Genomic DNA, 19,535 nt, shown 5'->3' on the forward strand with positions numbered 1-19,535 from the left:
GGAAAAGCAATCCACAGAAGCCAGCAGAGCAGCCGGGATTTTTGCAGTGGCAGACTGTCAGCAATACAGGGCACAAACCTGCAGGAATTTTTTTCTCTGTAGTACCGGTTTAGCTGGGACATTAGGTAGAATTATTCCAAGATGAAGGTAAGATCAGTAAATTATTCCTATAATGAGTTTCCATCAGTTGTGTTCAATGCTTTTAAGTGACTATTATGTCATATATAAAAGCCATATCTTCATATAAAGCGACATATTCAAGCACTGCAAATAGTTTATAAATGATTAATTTTGTGTATCTTGAAACTAGTTTCTGTACTTACAATGAACTGATTTATGTTAAACATACTCTAGCACTCAGATTAACAGAAAGAGTGAACCTGGTGTAAATCGGGTTTTCATTTTGCAGCTGGATTGACTCAAGTTTTATGTAATGGATTTGTAATTTAAGTCAACTTCTGAGCGAGCAGCTTCTCACACTGTGAAGAGAATTTAACCTGCTAACCATTCTTAACGGAAGTACTTTTCTGGTTCTAGAAAGCAAGCTATGATCCTAGAAAAACATAGGGAAGTAGGGCTTGATCACAAGCGCACCCCAAGGTCTCCCTTTGGAGCTGTGCTGTGCAGGACTCCAAGCGCAGCTTTGGGGTGTCTAGCATCTCATGGTAGGCTCACATCACCTCACCAGGAAGCCTCCTCACTACCCACCAGCCCTCTTCTGAACTGAGGAGTCACTGGAACTGAGCTGCAGTCAGAACGCAGAACGCCCCGTCGCTTACCACTGTGCCTTGGGCACAATCGGCTGTCAGCTACCCAGCTGCGGGCTCGCAGCCCAGAACCACTCCTGCTCCTCTGCCTTGCCCTTGGTCTCTGGATTTCCCCTTTACAGCCCCTCTGCTCAGTGGCCTCGGGTCCTTACTTAAAATACCGCTGACACCACTAGATCAAACCCACGGAAAGTAGGTAATTTGTGTTACAGTCAAGTAAAAACGTGAATTGCCACATCACGTTCTTGGTATGAACAGCATGGTTTGAAAACCAGATCAGATGGTACTAGATCGCCCTGTTCTCACTCTGCCTTTTCCTCCTGCAATTCACTGCTGCGTCTATCACCCGGACTGGACGTTTGCTTTGCCTCAGCTCCCTCCCAAGTCAGGGGGAGATAGTCCAGCTGATGGACGTCTGGAGGTCTCTGCAATTCATCCACATTGTGTTAAAAATAGGTAAGGAAAAGGAAATTCCTGTTCCAGGTAGAATGTACATAAAACATCAGTTATTTGTTACTCAGTATCACAAAAAACGTTTCAAATTACATTGTAATAACCACTATTAAAAAATGTTGCAACTTCATCAGGGAGCACACAGAAACGGCAAAAAAACCAACAGAGACACTTGAGCTTTTTAGAACTATGGTGTTCATTTGAAAAAGTCAATCCACACCTCCTTTAGCTGCTCAGGATGTAAAATGGTGCCGGCCATGCTTTCCCCACGGTATTCCTCCATGGTAGTCCTAGTTCAGCATTATACAAGGGAGAAGGACTGCACAATGTAGAGAATGCCACCAGTCCAGTGGTGTCAAGATGAGTTCCACCTCCCCAAACACAGGAGAGTGAAGGCTGAGCAGATACGGGAGTGAGAATCATTTCTAGAGTTTCTGTATTTCCACACTGAAATGGACAAAAAATGGACAAAAATCTGGGCATGTACATCACCCACCATGTATGGCGGGGCTGCATCATGATTTAACCCCAGTAGGCAGCTAAACACCACCCAGCCACTTGCTCACTCTCCCCCGGTGGGATGGGGTAGAGAACCAAAAGCGAGAAAACTTGTGGGCTGGGATAAGGACAGTTTAACAGCTAAAGCAAAAGCTGTGCACACAAGCAAAGCAAAATAAGGAATTCATGTGCTACTGCCCATCGGCAGGCAGGTGTTCTGCCATTTCGAGAAAGCAGGGCTCCACCACGCATAATGGTTACTTGCAAGATGAACACCATAACTCCAAATGTTCCCCCTCTTTCCTCCTTTTCCCTCCAGCTTTTATTGCTGAGCACATCTTACAGTCTGGGGTATCCCTTTGGTCAGCTGGGGTCAGCTGTCCTGGCTGTGCCCCCTTTCCAGCTTCTTGTGAATCCCCAACCTACTCACTGGCAGGGCAGTCTGCGAAGCAGAAAAGGCCTTAGAATCACAGAAGGGTTTGGGTTGGAAGGGACCTTGAAGATCACCTAGTTCCAACCCCCTGCCACGGGCAGGGACACCTTCCACCAGACCAGCTGCTCAAAAGCCCCATCCAGCCTGGCCTTGAACACTTCCAGGGATGGGGCAGCCACAGCTTCTCTGGGCAACCTGCTCCAGTGCCTCACCACTCTCATAGTGGGCAATTTCTTCCTTGTATCTAATCTAAATCGACCCTCTTCCAGTTTAAAGCCATTACCCCGCGTCCTATCACTACATGCCCTTGTAAGAAGTCCCTCTCCAGCTTTCCTTTAAGCCCGCTTTAGGTACTGCAAGGCAGCTGTAAGATCTCCCCGGAGCCTTCTCTTCTGCAGGCTGAACAACCCCAGCTCTCTCAGCCTGTCTTCAGAGGAGAGGTGCTCCAGCCTCTGATCACGTTTGTAGCCCTCCTCTGGACTCTCTCCAACATGTCCACATCCTTCTTATGTTGGGGGCCCCAGAGCTGAATGCAGTACTCCAGGTGGGCTCTCACGAGAGTGGAGTAGAGGGGGAGCATCATCTCCCTTGACCTGCTGGTCATGCTTCTTCTGATGCAGCCCAGGATACGTCTGGCTGTGTAAGCACCTTTCAGCTGTTCACCCCCGATGCTGTGTAAGCACCCTTCAGCAGTAACTAACACATCCCTGTGTTTTCAACCCTGTTTTCAGCACAAATCCAGAACACAGCCCCATACAAGCTACTCAGAAGAAAATTAACTCTGTCCCAGCCAAAACCAGTACAGGCTGAGACCCTTAGGCTTGCTGAACCTGCCATACATGCACAGTACAGCCAGTCAGCACATGCCTGATGGTTCAACATATCCTGAAAACATTATCCAGGGGGAAGGAGAATTAAAATATTTTCCTGGTTGACTCTCCCCAGACACAAAACCCATAATGCAGGTACAGGCCAAAACATTCCATTGGGTATCGTCTCTTGCACTTTTGGACCTGGTATATGTGAAATCTCTGGCAAATAGCAAAGTTTTGCTTTTCTAACTAGACTAACTTCCAGACAGAAAATCAGGGCATGTTCAGGGATGCTCAGGGTTCTGCTACACTGGCCCCCTGATCCACTAATTTATTCAGTGGTAACCCCAATGTAATTCATGTCATGAAGGGACAGAAGTCACCTAATCCCTATTTAAAATTATTAAAACACCACTGTTAATATGTCATCCCATTTTACAACAAGTCTTTCAGCACATTGTCATCCACAGATTTTCTCAGGAGCCTGAAGACTCTTTACGTAGTTTTTTCAATGCCACGTATTAAATTTCCACCGCTTCCTCCCTAGCTTTCACCAAGGTGGATTTTCATTACCTTGGACATGTTAGAACACAGTCTTTGTACAGCAACTTGTCATCTTAAATCTGAATAACACCTTCGAGAGTACCTTACTAAGAAAGGATGACAGGACTAAAGAACTAGTTGAAAATTCTTGAATGGGCAAAGTAATGTGTGATAAAAATCACCACAATCTTTTCCACAAGGAAAACAGTTGCTATCCCACATGCACCTCACTTCAAACTCTAATCACAGGCAGTTTTTTGATGACAGGGAACACTGGGACCTTATATTCTCCTACCGCAGTGCTCTGTGCCACTGCAGTAACACACGGAAGAGTACTTCAACTCAGAACAGTGGGATGAAGCCAGCTGGGTCTAGAAAGGTACAATTTCTGTTCATAATGCACATGCATTATAATCTGTGACCAGATAACACTTCTTAGGAATCACTCTCAAGTATGGACCATAAAAAACTAAAGGCACAAACTTCTGATGCTTTTGGATCCAGAGTTCCAAGTCCAATTCGTTTTTGCAATATTACCAAACATATGGTCTACACCATAAATAATTCCCAGGGAAAAAAAAACCAAACCAAACCAAAACAAAGCCCTTACATGATTAAGGTTAAAGCAGCGAGTCATTTAAGGCAAAAAAGCCCCTATGGACATTGCAGTTAACCCCAAATGAAGCACATACATCTAAAAGCAATCAGTGAGAAGGTCATCCTTAAAGAAAACCCTGAAATAGTGACAAAAGAAATGCCAAATGCCAAATGAAGGCACAGAAACAGATTAAACTCTACCATCACATTGTCAGGCAATAAATATATAATTAAGACACATTGGTGTTTACAAAGACTGTGGTCAGCTCTTTTTGAGAAATTAGTTTTTCTCCCTAATGTTTCCCTTTCACTGCTAATAACAAATTTAATTCAGAGTAACATTGCTCCAATGTAACTTTTATATTATAAATCTTTAAAAGCCTGCAGTCTCTCCATTATATTTCCTTTCTCTTGTCTACACAAAATAAATGATTTTTCTAACCACACCCCACAACATTGTTTATACTGTACTTGGTTGCTACATCTGTTTTCCTTCTGTCTGAGCAACCAATGTGAAATTTCATTCAAATAGCTTTAACTAAAAATTTATTTCCTAAATATAAACAAAAAGATTTGTCCCAGGCAAGTGTGTATCCATATGCATCTTAGAAAGCCATGCCAGCAAGACATTATTCTCAAATATTTCCATTCTTCCACCGCACTAGCACAAATCACAACCACCAAGAAAAAAATAACCTGAATTTAGAAGTAAACAGTTCACTCTTGCTGTACAGTTTAAAAAAAAAAAAAAAAGCTAGCTGAAACATTTCTCATTCAAACAGCAGCAGCATCGTTAGATCACATAATTGGAATGGTAATGATGATACTGCTTTCTGAAATGGAAATACTTACACAGACCCCTAAACTGACCTGTTGTTCCCCAACTTAGAGCACTTAGAGGGCATATACACAGTGCTAAGTTTCTCAAAGTTGTGTTTGGTTTTGGTTTTGTTAGTGAAAAAAAAATAGATTTATATCTAAATAAAGGGCAGCAGATACTAGAAGAAGGTATATGCCTGTAGGACAGAAGCAGGTCTCCCGACTGCAAATAACATTGTATTATCTTACCATCTTCTGAGGACTGGAACGTATCCCAGCTCAGCAGAGCTCCTGCCCTTTTGTTCTTGTCTGCTATATGTACAATATCATATAACTTCACTATGATCAATGGGATTATTTTATTTACACACCATATACTCCATTGTCTCATGTCCTTTTAGAAACAGTTCCTGGAAATGAAGGGCTAGAGTTGTTGTCAAACACTTTATTTGTCCCTTTTTTTTTAATTTAAAAGTGAAACAAACAAGAAATCGCCATACAACTCAGCAAGAGGTTTAAAAAAAATATCCAGGGCCATTCACAAGTCTCTTTCATATCAAGAGCTTCCTTGTCTTCTCCCCAAAGAACAGAATGATCAGCAACATTTCAGTTACACTGCCGATAAAAATAGAAGTAGTAATCAGTAAAAAACATTCCAGCAAAATAAGGATCTGTCGAGCAGCCTGCAAAACCCTGCAGAAGAAAAATAAAGGAGATTCATATAGGATCTTCTCTCAGTTCAAATGCTATTTGTCTTTTGCTGTGTTGCCATTTGAAAAGGCTTACCGGTGCAGCTACACGGAAGTAGTACGCACTGTCATACAATTTAGCTACAGGGAGACTCCAAATATGCTGACGTCCCTAGATGATAAATGAGAGAGAGAGATTAGATAACCTCATTTCACATTAAATCGGAAAGAAGGTTAGGCTCTGGGAACATTTCATTGACAAATGCAGTGCAAATTAATTATGGTAACAAGACTTGATCGCTATAGTCAGAGTACTTAAAGACAAAAGTGCTGACTTTAAACCCTGCAAATGTGGGTTTGCTCTGATCAGCCCTGCACAGGAACTGACAGACATCTGGCTCCCATGACACTCAGCTGGGCTCTGAATAACTGAACTCCCTCTCCAGTTTTTCCAAGCAAATCCCGCAATAAACAGGGGTTGTTCCTGATGTGCCAGGTGGCCCGAGAGGTTTAAGGTGGAATAGTAGCAAATGGCAATTTTGCTGATTTTGAAACAGCAGCTTTAGTAGTCCTCAGAAGGCACTGAAAGTTCCTCTGCATACTCTAAAGATATGGGTAATGTCTTCACTCAGTATTTCAAAATTAGATGCAGACAAGACTTAATGCTATTTTTGATTGCAGTGACCTGCCATGTACAAATGAAATAATATATTTTTTATCTGAAAAGTTTATGCTTCATTGAATAAAATAAAATCCAGTCCTCACCTCTTTTTAATCTAATGATCCATGGTAACTCTTATTTCATCAGTTTCTAGTGTCTCAGCTCCTTCATCTTTCCCTCCTCCCTTCACTTTCTGACACATTCTCTCTGTTGGAGATGATATGTTCATGTGATACAACTTATGTGAGACTGCTGAGTCCAAATGATTGTTGTCCTGCTCTTTGGAAGGGAATAAGTCTTCCAGTGCCTAGCAAAATCCTCTTGAAAAAAAACCCTTAAACTCAGCAGCATTTCTATTCTGAGTCACATCAAACCTGAATGCTCACTGCTGCTGGAGGCTAGTTACCTTTAGTTTTTTCATGTCTTTCAGGTTGACCCAGGAAATCTCTTTGACCAGTTTTAGCAGTCAAGGGACATTTCTGCATCGCAAAACTCTCTGGGTCTGACTTAATTTTAGTTCTGTTGGAATTATGGCAGACAGGTCAAAACTCGGACAGTTCTGGCTTTTTGATGGCTTTGCAGCAGTTGCAGAGAAGCCTGCAACTTTTTGCAAAGACATTTGAAAAGTTGATCAGAAAGTCAGCTTAAAGGCAGGGGTATCCCAACTGCTCTAACTGACAAAGCACCAAAAAAAGTCACTTAAAATCAATTAAGAACATACAATGTATAGCACCATAGATCAGAAATCTAAAGAAGAATCTGAAATTACTTCCAACTTCTGGAGGGTCTTTCCTGCAATGTGTTCAGAAATGCTACTATTCTTGCTTCTACCTTTCCTACCATTTTAGCCAGAATAAACATTTCCAAGCAATACAGACAAATCGAGGCCTTGAAAGAGTCTTATATTTCCAGAGAATGTGAAGGGAGTTTAAGGCCTTCATCAATTTACTGGAGATGATCAAAAGTTTGCAAGATCCAGTCTCTTAATATTTTTTTACTGGAAAAAGCTTACATGTTTTTACAGCTTTTTTTCCCATTAAGGAAATCCATTTATTGGTAAACTCCTGTTTACACAGGAATAAAGGGGAATATGACCATTGTTTCCAGTGAATTCAAGACTTAAAAAGTGAAATTCATTACCCATAAGACAATAATGGAAGCATAGAGTAAGTAAAAGTTTGAAGGACTCTGTCTCCTAAGGCCCTGGGTGATAAGTACTTCCATTTCTCAAGTATCTCTGGAGATATGATGAGTTATAGTGCTGAGTTAGGCTGAAGCAGATTCAAAACTGTCCTTGCGGAGAGTCACTAGATAGATCTTTATAACACTCAGCAGAAAACTGACCCCCACAAAAACACTGCACTTCATTATGGTCATGCCAAAGCCAGCTATGACTGGCAGACTCAAAGTACCATTTAGATTTCTACTATCTTAATCAAAATCAGAATTTTGTAGCCATTAATTTTATAAAAATTATGCCAACAAGCCAAAGTAATGCTGCAAAAATCTTACCTGTGTGGTGTCTAGGAAATCCTTCCTACTGTTTTGGATTGAAGAAAAATGGGAGCAATAATTTCCAAATGTGACTTTGCAGAGAAATATAATTAATGGTTCTGTGGTGCTTCAAGAAACAGAGAAAAACAAGGATCTATCCCATTCCTCTTAAATAGAAGAACAATATACATGAATACTATATATATATATATATAGGGAGGGAAATCCGAAGAATTGAATTGCAGGGAAATAAAGCAGAGGAGCTCACTTCACTGGCTGATATGGAGAGAAACCTAAGTCACCAACCTCTAACCTGGTCCCATTTCCTTCCACGAATGAAGGATGTTTTACATTTGGAAATCTGCATCATCTTTACAGTTGTTAAGATAAATGTAGAAATGTACACTAAACTTCCTCAAGCCTTAAGCACATTCATACCAGAAGCTATATACAACTTTTTATAAAAATTAATGGTCATGACATTCTTGAGTTGCATGGCTTCCACCATGCATAGGCATAATATACCTATGCCAGAGGGCACCTGGGCATCTAAAGACATTTATCAATTTTATGGAAGACAAACTCATAACAAGCCTTAAAACTGGGACCTATCTAAGTAACTCCCGTTTGCTGCTGTACACATGCAAATAGATCATTAAAAAGAAGTAAAAATATCCTAGACTTTGTCTGGGAAAGCAATGGTAAAAACAGAATTTCATTCAGAATTCTTCAACAGCAAGGACCTTGTGGTCATACCTTCTCCAAATTATCCCTAGAGAGAGTTTCCAGCACTTCCTAGCTTACCAGATGGCTTTTCTGAGAAGAGTATAAACAAACAAAAATGGCTTGGAGATCCAAAGTAAGTCACATATGGCAATGCAATGGCTAGCAGAAAAAATGAAAGCAGAAGGTGGAGAAAAGGTGACGTGAATATTTACAGTTTATGCTGTGGGGAACAATGAAGCACCCCCCACCAACAAGGTATTATAAGAAACATCAATTTTAAACATGTAATTCATAAATGGCACGTTCTCTGTCCTAGACGTGCTGTAAGTAGTGTGTGTTGGTTTAACTTGATTTTATTCAGCAGGCATACAGGTTTTCCAAATTTTTGAAGTATTCACAGTATCTTACAGTATTTGGACACACCAGTAACCCAGGTATGTTTGGACTTCCGAAGTGTTTTGAGGTTTTTTTAATTTTGTGTCTTTGTTTAGTGAAAGTATATAGAAAAGGTACATAGTGAAAATCCCCCTCCCCGCAAAACACAAACCAATATCCAAAACTGCTTCAGTGAAACTGAGTGTCATGTTTAATCCCTACATGGGAGGGCTGTCATATTAGATTATAATGGTATACACTAAAAAACAAATTTTTAGTGGCTGTAGAAAATGAGCAGGCTTCAGGAGTACTGTTACACCTCCTTTTATCTGAAAAAGACAGATGTTTACAAGGATAACATTCAAGATCAAAAGACTGGACCTAAAGACTACCCATAACTTCACAGAGCCCTTTCTTGGAGAGACTGGAGTCATTAAGTGTCACCAGGCAGTGTTTGGCAGCTGTTCTGGGTATCACTGGCCTTCTCAGAGAAGAGCCCTAAAAGAAAGGGCTTGTTACTTCTGGGAGAACACAATGGAGCTAGGCTTTTACTTGAGGAGAAAACATCTGCTGAGAGGAGTAAGTCTGCTGCTTATTCCTGCTGTAAGTCACAATTTTATGCATTACCAGAGGTTCCTGCACAAGTATTCCCTTTCACAGGGTTTGGCACAACTGGCCAAAAAAGGTGTTCTCTGGCGTTAGTTATGTATGTTCCTTAATAACATTTCCCTATATCAAAAAAAAAAAAAAAATCAAATCTCTAGGCCAAAGGCCACAATCCTGCTAATATATGAGCACATGTCTACTGAAATGATTATTAAACTGAACCTTAAGGTTACTGGATTTTAATATCTGCATCAATGGGTGAAATTGTCATTGGGCTGAAAGTGGTAGTGGGTCTATGCTACAGGAAAGGATCCACTCAGAAGTCTACATCAAGAACTGTTGTGCATAGATTTGTCCTGCTCCTCTGAATAGGGACAAATTCATGTCACAATAGAAATCAGGCAAGAACTATTATCCAAAAAATGACCCACTGTCTTCTTATGTATGTATTACCATTAGTTGTACTTACTTTATTTCCAGTGAGATTTCTACATCCATGGGTGTGTATTTGTTAACAGGAATAACATAGCTGTAATTTCCAGACCTGAAAAACATGGCATTAATACACATAGGATTTTGAGATGGACACTATCTTTGCAAAAACATGGAAATTGCATTTAAATTTATAAAGAAAAAATAATAAAAGCTAGAAAAAACTCCTGCGTGCTAGAGGAAACTACGTTGAGAAGGAGCCAGCCAGGTAGCTATGACATGTTAATGGTATTTTATTCCACCACAATAAAGCATAATAAAACAATTTACCTACCTGCACTGTAGATTTTTACCACAATAACGACTGTCAATGCTTTGCTGAGTTTCCAAAATCTGTATGGAACTGATTGTTGTATCAATCCCTAAAAATATTAAGAATAATGTTTTATTCTTGATTATTTCAGAAATCTTAGATAGGAGCATAATAAAATTGCAGTTAATAGAGCTGCATCCACTCCCTTGCTTCCAGTACAGGAGTTGCTGCAGGTCTAGATTAGCACTCAGTAAAAAGCCTCTGGATGATTACTTTCACTCTGCCATTACAGGGGAGATAAGATTCTTGTTTGATTCACAGGGACAAATATCCTAGCCACCTAATACTGTGATATTTTCTTTGGGGCAGATGCTGAAGGCTATTTTGATGGCAGTCCAAGTAGAATACGAATTGTTTATCTTGCTGTACTAGAAGCCATGCTCATGCAAGTAACCATTAATCTGAAAAACATTATCTTTGCTGAGAGAAATAATTTTGAATGCAACAAAACTTGTTGCTAATCCTATGTGCAGGAAAACTACCGAACTCTAATGAATGTTATAATGTCTTCAAAAAATGTTGTCTCGAACTTGAAAAATTTAAGTTTTGTAATATTCTACATACATGATGAAGAGTATAGCCACGATGGCGTGGCTCTTCCCCAAGGCAGATTAGTCCTGTGGGGAGTTAGGCAGCAAGAACCAGTGTGCTAACACAGCAGCACAGCTTCTGCTTTCACAGCTGGCCTAGGAATCACTGCACTGAGCTGCATCCTGAAGAGCGTATTTCTTCTGGATGCACCTACAGCACCTAGTCAGTGCAGGTCCATCATTAGGACCTGCAGCATCTCAGATCCCTAAACCAGTCCACTCCAGTCTGAACTGTGGCGGGCCCTCAAACAGGGGCTGAACAGGTTTAATCCCCTTGAGTGGACCTAGGCACACCCTGCCAATGGTCTGGGGAAGGCCAAGGTGTGGAGGGAGTGTGTAAGCCATCAGCAGATAGCCAGACTCCAGCTGTTGCCTACAGCATCAAGCTGCTGACAAATTTTGAGTCTTGCAGTGTGGTGCAGAAAGCCCATGGAGGACCTGGTTCAACAGGCCCAAGCCTGCTCTTCACATTGCATGGAGGACACGGGTTTTGTGTTTCTGTTCCTCTGTTCTACAGCAACAGATGATTATAGGCTGACCTGTGCTGTGATTGTAAAACATCTGTGTGGTATATATACTTAACTGTCAGCATGCAAACATCCACAGGTATGCTTAAGGCACAGAGGGAAATTGAGCATGTTCATCTCAAAGAACTAGTACAGAAGAACATTTCCCTATTACACAACATCTCATTACAACATGTATCATAGTAATGCCACAGAGGACCTTTCCTGAGGTGTGTAGCCATGTAAAAAAAAAAAAAAAAAAAGAAAAAAAAAAATCAGAAGTGGAATGATTTTTCTCCGATCATCCCTGGGGCATACCCAAGCAGAACCTGTGTTCTATTCCTCACATGGCCTCAGGTAGCAACATGCTTTAAGTGTATGCCAGTGTATAGATGTTTTATCATCCAAATATTGCCTAATGTTTAATGAAATATTTATAAAAAAACCCAAACCTTAAACCAGAGCATCCACATAAACAGAAAAGACAAGGCATAATCCTGCTCATACTGAACGAATGCCAGAGCATGCCATCACCACATACGTAATCAGCAGATACTCATCTTTATGAAGAAGAATCAGTATTTTCAGCCCAGACTGGCTCTGACAGCAGTGTGCAGTCACTAAAAGGGGGGCCCTGAAATCAAGCCAAAAGTCTTGTGTCGAAGAACTTGATTTCATTTCCACTGATGCAGGCAGTGTCAGCATCCCAAGGCAGAGATGCCCCCTTTCAGCAGCTGACGTTTTAATGCATTAGGCCAACTGAACCAAAACCCAAACACTTCCTTTACACTGTATCATGCATTTCCTGCACACAAATACTACACTCATATCCTTAAGCATTTTGCTGTATTGTTAGCAGTGTTGAGCACCCTACAAGATTTTAGCCCCTGTCAAGGAAAGTGTCACTTGTCATTTTATTGCATCTGAAACCAAGTTTAAGAACCCTCTAAAGAGGGCAGCCAGAACGTCTATAAAAAAAAATAAAAATTAATGAAGATGTAAGAATAAATTGGAATGACAAGAAAATTATAGTGAATCACAGGTATTTAACAGATTCCTGAGTGCTAATTCTCTATAATGATCAGTTATAAATGAAACTTGTCTAAATTCCAGCAGCAGAATTCCAAACCTAAATGTAGCTCTTCAAAGTTATACAAGTAAAATTTCAAGAGCTTTATAAAAAAATATGGGACTTACAGTCATTTCCAAGATCAGGTCTTCCATTAGATTTTTTGACTGGCTCTCGTTCAGGTAACATGTCACTTTTGTTTCCTATGAAAGGATGCAAGTACAAATGTCCCCAAGTTAGGCTTGCATAGTTGTAACAGCAAAATATGAATACAACACCAGAAGATCTTTTGTTAATTATCTCTTGGATAAAGGCATGCATATCCAAAAAGGAAACCTTTAAAATACAAATCACGTCTATTCAGAAGAAGATATATACAGTCAAAAGAAGTTTGTAGATAACAAGAAACAAGTTTTTGAAATTCTACAGGATTTCTAAAACATTTAAAAAAATAGCCTCATACAAAGAATTTCATCCCACACACAGAATATCACCAATTGTTATAATAGAGGGCCAAAGTGAAAATCAACATCCAGTCAGGCTCTTCAGCACAAATCAGATCATAAAGCCACATCTTTCTTACTAGTGAGAAAATGGCATTAGTAAGAATAGACATCTGCCATGCAAACATAGGCCAGGGGAATAACTTAGCTTTTTGAACATGAGATGTGAGACACTAAGGACTGACCCACATGAGACACAGTACTTCAGAGAGAGAAGGACAAGTAACCAAATTAAAGATATTAATACACAGCTCTAACAACACAATCACTATGTTCACTGATGTCACCTCTGTAATTTCAAACAAAGAACTAGATTGGGAAATATAAGGTGATTATTTTTTTATTATTATTCTACTAATCTTCTCAGCACTCTTCTAGAAAAGATCTTTTGAATAATCATCATATATTACAACCTGGGGAAGGCAAATGGCCCTTCAAGCCCATGGAAAACTGTTTAAAGATATTCCTGTGCTTTTACACTAATTGTCAGCCAATAATCTGTCCAGAGACATGTTACCAATAAACTGGCACTGAGAAATGTCGATCTTGCCTAAACTAACATGCTTCATCAAATACCGTTTCATCTGTGAAAAAATGGAATCATGTATTTCTAGAATACCAAATTGTTCCATTCCCATGTTTTCCAAAGGAAACATTCTGATGTCAAAATGACTGTTCAGAATAGAAGTCACCATTTCATTTTATAAAAAAATATTTACTAAAGGAAGGATCAAAAAGCATTATTTCATTGAGATTGAAACAAGATGGCTGGATTGACCTTACTGTTCTCTTATTCATTCCTGATTTTGGTTTTCATTGTAATATCGGAAAATAAGAAAATCCAGACTTTTCTCATGCTAGTAGACTAGGAGCACGGCACAACATTAACAACTGAAATTCAAGGGCCCAGAAGCAATGTAATACAAAATCATCTTTGGGATTTCCATCATTTTTGTGTTTTGTTATGAATTTGTAATACTGCTGCCAGTTACTCCTTGAATCCATTTTCTATTTATTTGTTCATCTTACAGATGTACCAGTTCTGTCAACTGAAGTGGTAACCGTTGCATTTAGTAGTCATCTGCTGTCCAATTTCTTTACACTGTTCCACACACCTAGAAAAATGGCTGCTGAACACATGTCATCAGTTATACATGTACAGTAGGTCTTGAGGCAGATCTAAAAATAGCCTATTCATTCTCTCATTCTCCCTTTTAATTTACAAAGTAGTTGTCGCATCTTCCTTTCACTTTGTTCTGTTTTCTCTGAATAGTCTAGGTATGTTAGCAATGCATTAAATGTTCCCTGCCATTTCACATTTTCATTAAAAGAGAACTATTCTGTAGGAAAACTTGTATTGCCTGTTACAGGTAAAAGATTGCTCACTGAAAGAAGGATGTTCTCCCTGTAGATAAAACACTTCACCCATGCAAGTGTTGGCAGGAATATTTATTAAATATTTTGAATTACAAAACATTTAATACTGTGATTTATTCGTAACGATGGAAGAAAGCATTAAGTGAATATCAGAATTTTGCATAAAAAATAGGATAGAGACAGATTTACTTCACTAAGATTTCAACTATTTAAACTGAGTCAGTATCCAGTCTAGAAATGTACTTTTACTTGTTTTTTTACTCATCATAAAATTACCATTTCATTGTCCTTTAAGCTGATGTAATCCAAATGATATGTAGAAAACTGGACCCTGATGTTATTTTTATTTGGAGCTCAAGTTGCCAGTTAAGAACACCAGGAAACACCAAAAAACACCATAGCAGTCTTCAACAAATTATGATAAACTTCCACTCTGTCACATACAGTAACTGAGGGCTTTCTCAAAGGCCCATGTGGGGTGTGAAGATCCAATTCAGTAACAAACATAAAAGTATGAGCATTTTACCAGAATGTAATGGGGACAACCACTATCTGCAGATAAGCTTCAGATAAACTTATTCAATAAATGCAGTATCCTTTTTGCTTCCCTCAAGCACTTTCTGGGTTGTAATTCACAAGTTGTAATATTCTATAAGTAGCATGGAAAAAACCTGCTGAAGATTTCTTGTGGTGGTGGTACCTTGCTATGAATCCGTTAACTACCATCTGAAGACAAAAAACGCAAATGCATGAAGTTGACCAAAATCCAGCAGAAGCCCTCACCAAGTTTATATTGTGAGGGGAGAGACACCAGGGAGAAACAACACTCTAAGAGAAAATAAGAACAGCCCCTGGTTATCAGCGACACTATATGAAGGGGTGAGCAATGAGCACTAATGGCATGGAAGCACAGAGCTGAAAAGGTCCAGATGCTGAAGGGTATTCATTCTCCTCAGCTCCACTGAAATCAATAGAAGTTCAAAAGTCTAAATCCCTCAGGGAAACCAGATCTTAAGACAAATAAAGTATGAGGAAAAAAGGCCACCTTAAGCTAGACTATATAAAGATGTGCTGAAATTTTGTTTAATAAGTTTTGTCTTGCTTATGAATGCTTTTGTTTCTACTTGAACACTCTTAACAGTGTCCCCAACAAATCCAAACTGTAAGGGATTAGGAGCTACAACAGATGCATTCAGTAGTAGCCTGCACTCGCAGAATTCAGGTATCGCATGGTGGAACAGTAAAAGATCTATTAAATATCCTAAATTAGCATTTAATTCAACTGTAATTTCAAATAGATTTATCTTTCCATGGATCAGACTAATCGGCTGATTCTAAAATATCCACTGTTTATCTTGATTATTCCCCACATTTAACTTTTATCTTTTCGTTCTGATAACATTTTCCTTTTCATTTATCTTGGCTACAGCTAGATCAAGCAGCTTGTTGGTTTTCCTTCTGTTTGGATTTCATATTGACATTGTTACCTTCCATCTGGGGATAAATTCAGCTTCATTAAACTTGTGCAGATCTGAAATCTTTCAGTAGCTTGTGTACTGTGCTGATTTTTCACTCTTGGATCCACACTTAATGCTATTTGGAGCATAAGACCTTGAGAAGGTAATGCTTTGTGTTTATTCTTATCTTCCCTTTCCACCTAATACCAAAAGCAGCCAGCTGGGAATAGAAGCTTTTCATGTTTCATTTTCATCCATCTACGGTTCCCTCATTTGTAAATGAGATTGTCTTTTTAATTAATCAACACTCTTTCAGGCTTCAGAGCAATACAATTCACTTAGGTATGACCTCTTGAAAGCACTGTATTGAGCTGTATCTGCCACAGGGCTTACTGCAGCACTAATCACAAGAACCACAAGCACCACTTACATGCAGTTTGTCTGCAGACAACAGCACTTTGCAGTATAAAGAAAGGCCAGTGGGTGAATCCCACTGAAACAGTTTATGTGTAAGAGTGTCACAGCAATTGGCAATCCCTGCCCTGGCAGACATTTGTACTTCAGAGGCTCAACTGCATCCGTCCCCAGTTTTGCCTCAACTTGTCAACTGTGGTTGGTGCAAGAATTGTTCCCAAGGCCAAGAAAGGAAGAGTGCGAATGCTGGGTTTAGTAACATTAATGCTTGCTTCCAGACATTGACAATGTTAAGGTCTGAGCAAGAGGGATACAGATTCCAACGACGTGTGCATACCTTTACGTAGAAACTCTTTCTTATAAATATTATGAAAGTTGTAAATAATACACCTGCTCATATATTACACACACAACATCTGGCAGACAATATCTGAAAAATAATTCAGTCCAGTAGAAGCAATTTATTTCATAGAGTTCTGCCTTCAAATAACATTTCTCTACTCAGAAACCCTCCCCGAATGAGCAGAGATTTAATTTTAAGTTTTATGTTTTCTGGCAGTTGAATTTCTGTCTCTGCCCACAGAAAAGATGCAATGTCACCACACTGTGATACCACACCATTAAGTGTTTTTGGATTTTTTACATGTTAATTCACCTTCCACTACCCCCAGTCAACTCCTGTCCAACTGTAGCAAAAGGTTAATTAAAGGGATTAGTGACCTTCTGGTTCACATGAAACCATTTACCGTGAATGGCTAGGAAGAACAGTGACACCTGACAAAATATCTTAGGACCCAAAATTCTTAAATATAACCAGGCCAGATTTGTCAAAAACATATTGACTGCAGTAATGATTAGTTATACCAGGATTTTTTTAAATCCTCTGGACTAGGTTCTTTTGTAGGAAGCTACCTACCTTTAAAAGATTCTTGCCATTTCCCCCACACTCTTCATATAGTCTTTAAATGGTAAATAAGATAAATTAATGCTTCAACTTACGTTTCTCCTTTGCATTGGTTTTCATATAACTTAGAGATTTGACTTTTGGTTGATGAATTGGACAACAATAGACCTTGTCACAAGGCAGAATGTCACAGAAATTCACTTCAGGGATCCTGCTGATGGGTTGTGTGCTCTGAGAAATTGTACTTTCCTCCTGCAATGCTAAAGGAAAAAAAAAAAGACACAATTCTCACTAGTGTTGTGTGTCTACTTGCATTTTATAATAGCACAGAAATTGAAAGCCTGTTATTTGTATGCAGATGAGCAGAGACACAGTACCTGCTGTAGTGGTAGAGGGAGAGTGTAGAACAGAACTTGAGGTACTGCTGGTGAAGAAAAAGAAAAACAATTAATTAAGAAATGCACATCACAGTTGTGGACCAAAACAGACTGGTCCACTATCTATTACTAATTCTAATTCACTAACACTATTTTAACTACTTGCCTGTACATCGGATGTTTTTCAAAACGTCTGTCATGAATGCTAAGTAAATATAGGGTCGATATTGTCAAAGCACTGTAGAAAGAGAATTATTCTGTAGATTTACATCCATCTCTTATGTAACATAATAAGAATAATACCCTGACAGGTGCCTTGTCCAAATGTAATAATGTAAGACTAACTATCTAACCACTTCCCCATTGGTGGGAAAATTTTCAACTTAATTTAACGGGGTTTAGATCAGATACTTTTATACAGTACTGCATGCATATACTTGCATATATGTATATATACATATGCTCATATTCAACACAATTTGTGGTCAGTTTTCCATTGTAAATAGCATCACTAAACCAGTTCAAAGCACTCAGTTCACAGAGAGATTGTAAGACACAGGTTTTTTGACTGGTATCAGAAAATGGCAGTCTCAGAAGTGCAGAGCATATTTTCCTTTCCACAAGTCCAATGTCACAAGTTAAACTTTCAGAGTCATAGGATTGCCTATCACATTGGAACAAGTCCAGTTTTATGTCATACAACAGAATCACTCTGTACCTCAGAAACTGTGCTTCAGCACAGAATGATTGCATAAAACATGTAGAGGCTCGCAAGTCCAGCTTAGCATCTGTAGCACAAGCCAAGATACATTCAAGGTGCACCATACGTAGTGACATGGACAGAGATTAGTTGTGGGTACACCACATGAATATCTCACTTTTCTGAAAAAATTTCAACTTTACAATATTGCCAGGCATATTTGCTGTTAATTTTAATATATTGTGTTATTTGAGTGAAAAGGGGAAGGGAGAAACAAGTTAACTTCTTGATAATTAATTGTTACCATAGTGCCATAATAGCAATCAAAGCTATTATAGTCACCCGGAAAATCTTCATGGAGCAAGACTCTTTCATCTTGGACAAACAAACCTAGGAAAAATAGAGAAGTTTGGTTAATGTAAGTAAAGTAACGTAAGAAATACTACACTAGTCTGACTTTAAGTTAGCCTTGTTTCTTTCAGAGCAACCATACAAGTCATCTTTATATAATCAACATATACAGAGAAAAATTTAGGTAATGAAAGGCTCCCTAAAACTGAGTGCGCTGTTGATAATCTAGGAACACAAACATTACACAGGAAGAAAGTACGGGTGAAAATAAAAGCTACTTCTTTTTTTTCCTGCCACTTTTCATACTGTTGAAGTATTTCAAAATCAAATTAAGAACTCAGTAAGCAGTGGCCAGAACTAGAAGATGAGCAGCTTTCAGGATATGCTCAGACCATGTTAAACCACGGCTGGTGTAAATACAGAAGAAAGGCACTTTCCAAACAAGTAGGATGATCTTAGATGATGGAGCATTTGATTATCATTGTGGAATAAAGAACATTTGAACTATTATTTTCTCTTGCTCTTTGGGCACTGGACAAAAGCACAGTAGGCAAACGAGTGTTGGTTCATCTTACAGAACAGGACTCCGCAGTCTAGGAAGATTGTCTTAAAAAAGGTCAACATATATTCCCCAGCTCATTCCATCCCTGTGAAAAGGGGTTTCCTCTTTCTATACCAGGATATGGGCAAGCAGAAGTCATTCACCAATAGCAACGACAACCTAGCCAGGTCTTAACCACCTGAAAGAGCATTATCCAGTACAAGACAGGAGATGCTAACTGCAATCACAGTTGCAGACTCATCCGAGGAAGAAAGTTGAGGAAGAATTATCACTGGGCAGACTTACCAAAACAAAGCCAAAAAAAAAGCCAAACCAAGCATTTTTGTGTAAGGCTGCACTGCACCATGTGAGCAGACTTACAGGCTCAACAATTCTGTCCTCCTTCACACCATTACACAGTATGTATTTACTCTCACTCACATAATGTATAGGCAAGAAGTAGAAGTG

The 19,535-nt window shown here is 39.2% G+C and overlaps 1 protein-coding gene across 1 annotated transcript in view; it reads right to left on the bottom strand.

Moving 5' to 3' along the window:
* Positions 1 to 5,419: 5,419 nt before the first annotated feature.
* Positions 5,420 to 19,535, bottom strand: part of MYRFL (myelin regulatory factor like) — a 41,598-nt gene continuing 27,482 nt past the window's right edge. Inside the window, exons 16-25 of the mRNA XM_037388320.1 lie at positions 18,480 to 18,565; positions 17,642 to 17,713; positions 17,476 to 17,522; positions 17,194 to 17,358; positions 12,572 to 12,646; positions 10,240 to 10,327; positions 9,943 to 10,017; positions 7,785 to 7,893; positions 5,709 to 5,783; positions 5,420 to 5,615 (exon numbers count right to left, since the gene is read on the bottom strand). Of these exons, the coding sequence (XP_037244217.1) occupies positions 5,529 to 5,615; positions 5,709 to 5,783; positions 7,785 to 7,893; positions 9,943 to 10,017; positions 10,240 to 10,327; positions 12,572 to 12,646; positions 17,194 to 17,358; positions 17,476 to 17,522; positions 17,642 to 17,713; positions 18,480 to 18,565 (879 nt within the window). The 3' untranslated portion in view covers positions 5,420 to 5,528. The remainder of the gene's footprint in view (positions 5,616 to 5,708; positions 5,784 to 7,784; positions 7,894 to 9,942; positions 10,018 to 10,239; positions 10,328 to 12,571; positions 12,647 to 17,193; positions 17,359 to 17,475; positions 17,523 to 17,641; positions 17,714 to 18,479; positions 18,566 to 19,535) is intronic.

Source organism: Falco rusticolus, chromosome 5 (genome assembly GCF_015220075.1).
Source record: "Falco rusticolus isolate bFalRus1 chromosome 5, bFalRus1.pri, whole genome shotgun sequence".
Taxonomy (NCBI): Eukaryota; Metazoa; Chordata; class Aves; order Falconiformes; family Falconidae; genus Falco; species Falco rusticolus.